Raw genomic sequence first — 10,606 nt, 5'->3', positions numbered from 1 at the left:
GTAGTACGAGGGGAGAGACGGATATCGATGTAACTTTGCATACATTAAATCTGTTAAACTTCTTGGCTAGCTGGACGGTGAAGGAATGGACCATCAGTGACCATAGGCCGATGGTGATCGAACTGGATTTTGCCTCACAACCAGCCAGACTCATACGAACCGTAGAAACAATAGAACCAAGGTTCAATATGAGAAAAGCTGATTGGGATAAATTTGGGAGACTTTGTAAATTCGAGAAAGAGAACCTATCTGAGCTCCCTTTAGAAACCTCTGAAGACATTGAAATATATGTTTCAAAATTTGAAGAGGTTTTAATAAGGGCAGCAAAGGACTCTATTCCATCAAAGAAGAACGCGCTCTCAACTTTGGTGAAATCCTGACTTGCGAAGTAAGAAGCGAGCGATACAAAGATAACGCAAAGTCCTCGCTCTGAAAGACAAGGAAGGACCGAATAGAAAGCAAAGGAAAGCCCTCCTCTAGAGCTCACTTGAAAAATTGAGTCAAATGAATTCTGAATATGCAACGACTATTAAAAGAGCCAAAAATAAAAGCTGTCGAGATTTCTGCACTATTGAAAGCAAAAAGAATGTTTGGGCGTATCCATACAAACGAGCATCCAATAAAGTCAAAATCTCAAAAGCGATGTGCACGGTTAACCGTAATGGTTCAAAAACAAAAGACTGGGAAGAAACAAGCATGGCTCTACTAGAAGGACTAATAGCTGATGACGACCCAAACTGCGAAAATGATGCACATGCAAAGATTCGCAGAGATATGCAGGAGGTTCCAGTAACCGGCGACGCAACGCCTTTCCTAACAAGGGAAGTTGAAATGGCCCTTAAAGCGAACAAGGCAGGGAAATCACCAGGCAAAGATAGAATAGAGTCAGAAATGCTTGTTGACGCAAACCCATTACACCAGGAACTGACGCGACTTTTCAACGCCTGCTTACAATGCGGAGTGTTCCCCAGAAGATAGAAAAGTGGAATGCTAATCACGTTACTCAAAGGGGTTGAAAAACCTGAGAACGAGATTAAATCATATAGCCCCGTATCTCTACTCCCCATAGCTGGGAAGACACTTGAGAGACTTGTGATTCAAAGAATATCCAACATTCTAAACAGCTCAGACTGGTCTTCGGATGATCAGTTTGGCTTTAAAGCAAATAGAGCCACAGAGGATGCCCTTAGAAGACTATATGAAATAGTAGAAGAGGCAGAATCAGATCCGTCAATCAAGTACGTAGCCGCTATTCCACTGGACGTCTCGGGAGCATTCAATGCCTTATGGTGGCCAAGCCTGCTCTCCTAATTGAAAGAAAGAAATTGCCCGAAGAACATCTACAAGCTCCTCCAGAGTTACTTCAGTGATTGAGAGGTGGGCATATATGCAAACATCAGTATCAGCCAGTCATAAAAGCCATTTCATAGAAAGCGAAATCCGAAATTAAGGCGAAAACCGGGAAACAACTTTTTCGAATGACAAATACCCACCAGCGTGAGCGGAGATGACCGAAACGCAATGGGGAGACGTGTCACGGTACGTCGAAGCGATGGATCTGTGAGTCGTGGGAGCAATCCCTTAATACAGGTACGCAGGGTGGGATGTTTTTGAATGAGAGCCCAGGAGGGGAACCTTAGCTTATTGATCGTCTTAGGAATTTCCTCTGGCTGTCCAAGCTGAGTCTCTTCTGACAACCCAATTTGGGTTTGCCTCTGCGGGATAGTGGTACCAGGTCAAGCAAATCTTGTAAGATTTGTATACTGCGTGCTTCCGACGCGGTAGACGTTGGGGCAACTAGAGTCCCGTCGCGCCCAAACCGAGGGTCAAGCCTTTAGTTCCGCTCTTCTTGAGCGTCACATTTTGAAAAAATCGGTACTCCTTTCGAGGAGGTCCACGCAAATGCAGCCCCACCGCCACGCATGGATGCGTCGCTGAATCCATGTATCTCTGTGGTGACAGGATTCAAGCATCGCAAATGCCTCGATATGGCGAAGTCCTCGATCAGTGAAAGCTGCTCAGCTAACGTCGTCCATTTCATGTGAACGTCTTGCGGTAGCGACTCGTCCTATGTGACCTTAGGCCTCCAACAGTCTTACACAAGATTTTTTGAATAAAAAACCACTGGGCCTAACAGACCTTTCCCGGTCGAAAATTTTCACTATCTCAGAAACTAATTTTCGCTTCGTGGAGACGGATAAGGAATTTTTCGCATCTACGGTGTAGGTAATGTAACGTTTGAGTCTATCTCGCGTTATTAAAACAATAGTTCGGACTCTTTGTATTGAATTCGCAATCGCGTCTCCGAGAAAAGCAAGAAGTTGACACGCGTGTATCTAAATAATATATGAAAATCTTTGGAGTAGCAAACCACAAGGCTTTCTAACTCGATGAATTGTCTTGAAATGCAATTGAGAGTGATCACATCTATCGGGGAGAGGCCCGACAGCGCCGCAACCACTACTCAACTTAATTTCTCAACAGCAAATGTATTTTAGGTAGGAAGATATCTAAGGCTGCTTTTTTCTCATGAGAGAGATAGTCTCATCGGTTGAGCGCTTAGATATCTGAAGGATAGGAGTTTAGCAGGCTAACCACTGAATAAGAAATTTTTCTCAGGAAATTGCTGAGGCTTTATTTCTCTAACAGTGCTCGCGCTGCTAAGCAAGGTAGGATAGTGAGTCCTATTGCCGCAGCGACGAGCGAATTTATACTTGCGAATTGGGCTCCTTTCTACGCTTGGTAGCCCCTACAACGCTATTTTCGAAATTGATATAAACTTTGCAAATGTTTTGTCGCAAAATGGCTCGATCAAAATTGCAATCTTATGATTTAAAAAATCAAATATGAAAAGACGAATTTTTTAACATAAATCGCTTCTCGAGGAAAAATCGCCTTCTGAAATTATAAGTTAGACAATTCAATAATTAAATTACGCCAATGTTACAATAAATTTATGGAAAATTTTTACATGAAAAAATCGCTTGTAATTAGAGGAACGTTATTTAAGTTAAGAATGATTAATGTAGCTGTCTAATTTTGAATGATAATTAAAAAACGGATTGGCAAATTTCTTTTTTAACGATTTAAAAATCAACAAATTAGTTACAATCATAATCATTAATTTTACAGATACGTACGATCGATTCGCTATCTAACAGTGCAATTTTAATTGTTTAAAACAATTATAAATTTTTTATTTATTGATAACTTAGTGAATAATTAGTTATCAAAGTGTCAAATTCTTGCTTTTCTGTTTCAATGCGTCGAGGTTGTAATCGCATACTCGAAATAACAATATAATCGTTTATTGCAAAATAACTAACAATATTAACTTGTAAATTAAATTTGACTAATAAATATCGACATGAGAGTTATAACAACATGAAATTCAGGATCAGCGCATCAAAATTGACTTAAAAATACTTTAGTTTATTCGAAAAACTTTATAATTATGGATTTCCTATTGTAAACAATAAATTTTCCCACGGTCGTGACGTCACGCTCCTTATATGGTAATGTTTTCGCAGAGTTGCCCTAACACATTTGCATATACGTGAGAAAAGCGCCTTTGCTCCATTACCGCTTTTCTTTGATTGTTTTGTGTATGACGGGTTGCTAATTTGCAGAGGGAAATGAGAGACAAATCAGACTGGACCGTTACAGTAAAGAGGTCGCGCTCGGAATCTCATACGACTTTTAACGTCTTTTTGACCGGATTGCCCCGAATACCACAATCCAAGTCAAAGATTCTTTTATCGAGATTATTTAAGGCGGACGGATGATTCGACGCCCACTTTCGAATAACGAAATCCCCGCGACTCAGAAGTTCGATCATGTCGTCGCGGATCGCCCAGATGTCCTCCAGCTTGTCTGCACCTGAAAGGAAATCATCGACATAGAAGTCTCTGCGAAGCAGTTTAGCTTCTCGAGGGAAGTTGGTTTCCTCGTCCGTGACCAGCTGGATCGAAGTTCGGATTGCTAGAAGAGGTGCGCAAGTAACCCCAAAAGTGACGATGTTTAGTACGAAAGTTCGAATCTTGCCTTGGTAGTACCACAGTATTTTCTGGAACTTCCTGTCGTCCGGATGGATCCAGACCTGGCGATACATCTTCTCGATGTCGGAAGAGAAAATGCGGAACGACAAGTGTAAGAGAAGAGTTATTTGAATGGTAGGACCGGTTAACAAGGCGGAGTTTAACAATCGACCGTTGGAGGTATTGGGTGAAGCATCGAACACGACCCTACACTTCGTGGTGTCGCTGGACTCCTTGATCACGACGTGGTGAGGCAAGTAGTACCAATCGTCGTCGTCTTACTCCTCCACCAGTGTCATATGGCCCAGCTTCAGATAGCTGTCTATCTCCTTCTCGTATGCAGCTCGAAAATCCGGATTAGCAGTACCAGAATCGTCAATTGCTTCGATATTGATAGAACATTGCTGAGTTTTTAAACCGAGACGTGATAGAAAACTTTGAGTCATGAGATTTACATTGGAACAGGAATCTGAAAGCGACCGGGCCATATAACTATCACCTCGAACGCTTTCGAACTTCAAGACTGCAGTTGTCATTAGTTGAGAATCGGCAGAATACGCATTGTATGTGCAAACTAAACCCGAATTTAGTCACGCTGACGATTTTCTCGCAGGCATACTCTTGTCCTTGGCGGAGTTGTTGTCCTTTGCCTTGGCCCCTTTGTTCTTCTTGTCGTTGTGGAGGAAGGAGTGATGCTCAACCTAGCAATGCTTGCACCACTTGTTGCTGCTACACGGAGAAGCGTGCGGGCCCAAGCAGTTCCGACAAAGTTTGTGAGCGTTAACGAGTTTCCATTTTACGTCAAGATCGCTCTTCTCGAATTCAGCACATTGATAGAGACAATGACCTTGACTGCATTTCAAACACGAGGAACTTGAGGATGTACGAGGGTCGTTTGAAAAGTCCGTGCAAAAATAAAAACTGTTTTATTTTTTTTAATAAATCTTTTTTATTTTTCAACATAGTCTCCTTTTAGGCTTATACACTTCATCCAAAGCTGCTCTACTTTGTTAATCCCTTCCAAATAATAGGATTTGTCCAAGTCTGTAAAATAGGCATTCATTTCTGCAATCACCTCCTCGATTGAGTAAAATCTTTTCCCCGCCAAACATTTTTTCATATTAGGGAACAAATAGTAGTCCGACGGAGCCAAGTCTGGAGAATAGGGGGGATGTGAAACGAGTTGGAATCCTATCTTTATCAGTTTTGCGGCCACAACTGCTGAGGCGTGAGCTGGCGCATTGTCGTGGTGGAAGAGGACTTTTTTATGGGCCAATCGTGGACGTTTCTCTAGCAACTCGGTTTTCAAATGATCCAATAACGATGAATAATATTCGCCTGTAATGTTTTTACCCTTTTCCAGATAATTGATGAAGATTATTCCTTGCGAATCCCAAAACACAGTCGCCATAACATTCCCGGCCGAAGGAATTGTCTTCGCCTTTTTCGGAGCAGATTCCCCCTTGGTAACCCATTGTTTAACCCTTTGAAGCATACATTTTTCTCTCCAGGATATTTAGATGAAAATTTATATATAGGGGTTTTTGAGGTCGCTGATCATGAATCTGACATTAGATTGTTCGAATTTTGCATCTAAGATGGCGGATTCAGAATGGCGGACTTAGATTTTTTTCTATATTCGCTTGAAAACTTAAAAATTCATAACTAATGAGTTTTAGGGGTCACTGATAACGAATCTGATATCAGGTTTCCTAAATGATGTATCCAAAATGGCGAATTCAAAATGGCGGACAGGCATTTATTTTCTATATTGGCCTGAATACTTCAAAATTCAATGTAAAGGCTTTTAGGGCTCGCTGATAACGAATCAGATATCAGATTTCCGAAATAATATATCCAAAATGGCGGATCCAAAAATTCGGATATCAAATTTCATTTTTAGGGACTTCATTTTCATGAAACGTAATTTCTAAGGATTTTCGGTCGTGCTGATAACAAATCTAATAATATAATTTAGTATTCTGTTTCAAATATTCTAGTATTTTGTTTTCTGATTAGGTGAATGAATCTCTCAAAAAAACAAAAAAATATATATATATATGGCCCTCAAACCCATGGAGAGTACATTCAATACAAAGTGTTTGGTGCTCATACAAAAAAAAACATACAAAACAAAAAAAACGTAAATGGAGCTTGAACTCATCACGTCCTCGTCGTAATCTCCGGGTAATGCCGAGAATGAGTGAAAGAAGTATCCACTATTCTGAGATATTATACTTTCAAGTCATGCAAATAAGCATGTACATCAATCATATCCTTTGGCCATCTTGGCTGCAGAATTTCAGAAAACTAGTATGATATTGATTATCACTGAGGTTGAGGCACTTTATATCTATGAGTTTGAGAGTATTCAAGCCAATATAAAAATATACATATCCGCCATTTTGAAAGCATTATTTCGGAAACCTGATATCAGAATCGTTATCTGCGACCCCTAAAACCCTTTAGATATGAATTTTAGAGTATTGGTATCACTATAGGAAATCTTCTTGCCCGCCATTTTAGATCCGCCATCTTGGATACACAATTTTTGAAATCTGATGTCAAATTATTATTCAGCGACCCCAAAAACCTTTGTATACCAAAGGCCATAGACGACTTTGTATGGGGCTCTGGGCCCAGAAACCGATTTCAAAACTGAATAGCGGATCATATTTGGGATGCTAAAAGATGATTTTTCACCGGGTTATAGCTCCCGAAATGCACTTGGGGCAAAATGGGACACAAAAAACCGCTAAAAATCGTGATTTTTGACTTTTTTCACGTTTTGGCCTCGTAACTCAGACGCAAATCAATATTTTTCAACGTACTTGTTTTAGTTTTACTGATGAGAAAATTTACTAACAAATACATTTGTTTTTATTTTTTTTCTGAGGCTTTGGAGCTCGCTAGAGCGCTTTTTCGGACAAAAAAAAGCACTTTTTTTCATTTTTTTTTTATCTTTTTCTCCATTTTTGACCGGGAAGTCGGCCCGTCGCTAACTTTAGACCTATTCCATTCGATTCCTCGGAAAAAAATACAAAAGAATCATGCTTAAGAAGTTAAAAAGACGTGGTGCAATTTTGCCAGTGAACCAAAGCTCAACGCACAATCATTGTAACCGTGGTTTCCCCATGCAATAGTTCTCCGCATTGATTGCTATACCGCCACGGGCGCACACAGAAGGGATATCTGTATTTCCGAACATATATCTTTATGTATTTTGATTCGCTGAATCTGAATTTCAAGTCAAAATGACGCGAAAACCCCTGGAAATCTCAGAAAAATAAAAAAATAGCCAAAATCGCAAAAAATTGGAAAAAATGATGTTGACGAGTGTGAGAACATTCCATAACATTTTTGTATTTTTGATTCATATTGGGTATGTTTCTTACGTATTTTGATGCGCTGAATCCAAATCTGCAATTATATATAATATTATATGATTAAAAAAATAGTATCGTACATTTATTTTACAGCCACTTTGGAAACTTGAATTTGACAATGGGTCTTGAAATTGGATCAATATATACAGTTTTTCATTCATTTTCAATACAAAACCATTTCTTCTAATCATAAAATATATTTTATAATTATGCAATTTCTGCGGCTCTACCTAGATTTAAGAATATTATAACTTGGTGATGGAAAAGGTACAAAATGAAAAGATAAATATGTGTGAATAAGTAAAAATGGATTTATTTTTGAATTATCCATAAATACTTGGTAAAATATATTTATATCTACCATAATATATATATATATATAATAGATATCCCTTAAGTTTCAGTCACTATCAATATCATTGCAATCGTCCTCGATATCACTGCTCAAATGTTCTTCTAGATCTTCTTCTGTTATATTCTCTTGTTCAACAGGTCCCACTTCTTTTTCAGTTTCAATTTCGTCGCATATATCACTCGCCAAATCTACCCCTTCTTCTCTAAAGAGTGTAGTAAGTTTTTCAGCCGGTTTGAAAATTTTATTGTCATATCTTGCTAAAGCTAGATAATATATCACAGCTGCAACATGGCAGCAACAACCTACAGTCCTCAACCCATTAGGGCAATCACAAGTGTACCTTTGAATCCCGTTGAGTCCAAAGGTATCAGGCTTATAATCTATATAACATTTGTAGACCTTCCTATTGACGTGGCGTGATCTCACCAAAACTGAGATAATATTTTTATGTTCTTTGAGATATTTCAATTGCAGATTACCCTCCTCATCTAACATTTCGGCTAAGTACGATATCGCCATTGCAAGCTGGTAGGTACCAGAAAATAGTATTTTGAAATCTCGTTCAGACATTTCTGGAAAGTCAACAAGGTCAGTTGCACTGAGCTTTTGAAAATTTTTGATTTTACGACTCCAGCCTGCCTCTGTCACTTCTTCAGCAAGGGTATTCTCGGTGAAGGTCGGATTCAACATTTTGTTGATTATTTCGTCACTGATCTTGTCATCTGTTTTAAAACGTTTACCGAATTTATTGTTTAAATAACAGGCTATCCGGCAGAGTGACTTGGCTTTTGGAAGCATTTTATTGTCCATATTATGATGAAGCAGCTTGAATTTTAATTTGATCTGTCCATGTACTGCTTCAATAACCCAACGCAACTTAGTTACAATACGGGAGCTATTTGCTTCTGCTGTGGGAAGCTGTTTTCTTTTTCCCTTCAAAGCGGGCATTAGAACAACAAACTTTTTATCTTCTAACAACTTAACTACATTTCTGAAACCGCGATCAACGATCATAATGTCGCCTTCTTTCATTAATCGAAATACACTGTTGGGATCAGCCAATACTTTTTTCATTATCTCTGCATCATTTTTTGTGCCTTCATAAGGGCCACAAATATCCACAATAAAGCCGTTGGTTGTACAAACAGTAAATGGTTTGATCAAAGGCGCTTTTTTTTGCCCTGAAAAAGCATGGCGTTGATACTCATTGTTGAAGCTTTTTTGATGCTTGACGTAGGTACCATCAAATATCAAAACCAATTCATCTCCAGTCAACTGTAATAACTTTTTAGCATCTTGAGATGTATGATTTTTAATCAAGTTTTGTCTAGCCTCAATGCATTCTGCTGCAGTCATGTGTTTCTTTACACCGAACAGTGTAGGTAAAATATCTTTTTCAAAACATGTTATAACATTGCTACAGATCTCTGACACCAGCTGATCGTTATCAAATTTAAAAATTGTGGCAATGGTATTATTTGATGCTCCAGAACGCAATTTAAATAAAAATGTTATTAAAGCTTCAGTAACTGTTCGGTTATGTGAATTATTCATGGAAGTCAAAGCGAAACATAATTTTTGTAAATTGTTTAAAGAGAAACCTGTGAGAGATTTCAAACGATCTTCACTTAATTGAAAAGCTCCGGCTTCATTCAGCAAAGATTGATTACTCTCTATGGATAATCCTTGGATCAATTTCGTTACCTCATCTACAGGCACCTCAGAAGTCTTTGAATATGATTTAATGTTACGTAAATCTTCTAAATATATTCGACCATTTAAGTAATGTTCCGAACAAGCACGAGCACCTTGCGGTATATAAAGTTGCATCTGTCTGTAGCAGTGCAATCTGGCCTCAAAAGTTATACGAGCTCTATCGCCAACAACGCCGCAAATAATACAACTTCTTTCAGTAATAGAACATCTTGGAATTGGCAAGGTAACGTAATCAACTCCATTTTCTTCAACACTTGGCGGTCGATACGAATTATCTGATCCATACGATTGTGAGGAAACTTGAGAATCAGTCTTCTGACTCTCTGACTTTAAAGTTACTGTACTTCGAGTGACACGCACGGTTGAATCTCGTGTGCCAAGTTCAGTTGTATTGGCCAAGGCAGTAGGTTCATTGGAGCTTTCTGTACTTCTTGTGACACGAACGAATGGATCGTGACTACGTGATTCTGTTAAATTGCAATGAGTATTAGCAGATGTTTCACCCAAGGCTTTACTTTCAGTTTTTGGTTTTTTGCTTGTATGAAATACAACTAGTTTTTTACATTTTCTGCACAAATATGCACCTATACTGGTAGTAACAGAAAGCTGTTCAAGAATTTCACTTACTTCTTCCGCAGTAGTAATTTTTTTTGCTGTTGATTCTGGAAATTTGCGCATGTGAGTCCTGCATTTCGCACACTTCGAATTTCGAAATGCATCTGTTGCAGTTGATGTTCCGGGCGGACCCTGAATAAAAAAAGACTTTCGTTTGTTTGACTTTTAAAAATGCTAAGATTTTATTTGTACAAAAAATTCTTTCGAAAATAGAAGCTAATGCTGAATACGAGGGGTAAATCACTCGACGAAATGGCGTACAAAGATTGTGAATCTTCAAGATTTTTTTAATGATTTTCAAAATCTCTCAAATCTCAATGATTAGTAAGATTTCTAGGAAGCTGCAAAGATTTGCAATAAAATGAAGATTGCTTAGAAATTATTAAAGGATTTCTTAAAATCTTCAAGATTTTTATAATCTTTCAAATTTCCAATGATTAAGAAGATTTCCAAGACATTGAAAAGATTGCACAATTATTTGCAAAGATTATTTGGAG

The 10,606-nt window shown here is 38.4% G+C and overlaps 1 protein-coding gene across 1 annotated transcript; it reads right to left on the bottom strand.

The window, feature by feature from the left end:
• Positions 1-7,823: 7,823 nt before the first annotated feature.
• On the bottom strand, positions 7,824-10,172 carry LOC131675604 (uncharacterized). Its single transcript, XM_058954639.1, has one exon. The coding sequence runs from the start codon at positions 10,170-10,172 to the stop codon at positions 7,824-7,826; it is 2,349 nt and encodes a 782-aa protein (XP_058810622.1).
• Between the last annotated feature and the right edge of the window lie 434 nt (positions 10,173-10,606).

The sequence above is a fragment of the Phymastichus coffea genome, unplaced genomic scaffold (assembly GCF_024137745.1).
Source record: "Phymastichus coffea isolate CEN01 unplaced genomic scaffold, Cenicafe_Pcof_1.1 PCOF00001, whole genome shotgun sequence".
NCBI classification, from domain to species: Eukaryota; Metazoa; Arthropoda; class Insecta; order Hymenoptera; family Eulophidae; genus Phymastichus; species Phymastichus coffea.
The sequence above is the reverse complement of the archived record's forward strand: the minus strand, read 5'-3'. Positions and strand labels throughout refer to the sequence as shown.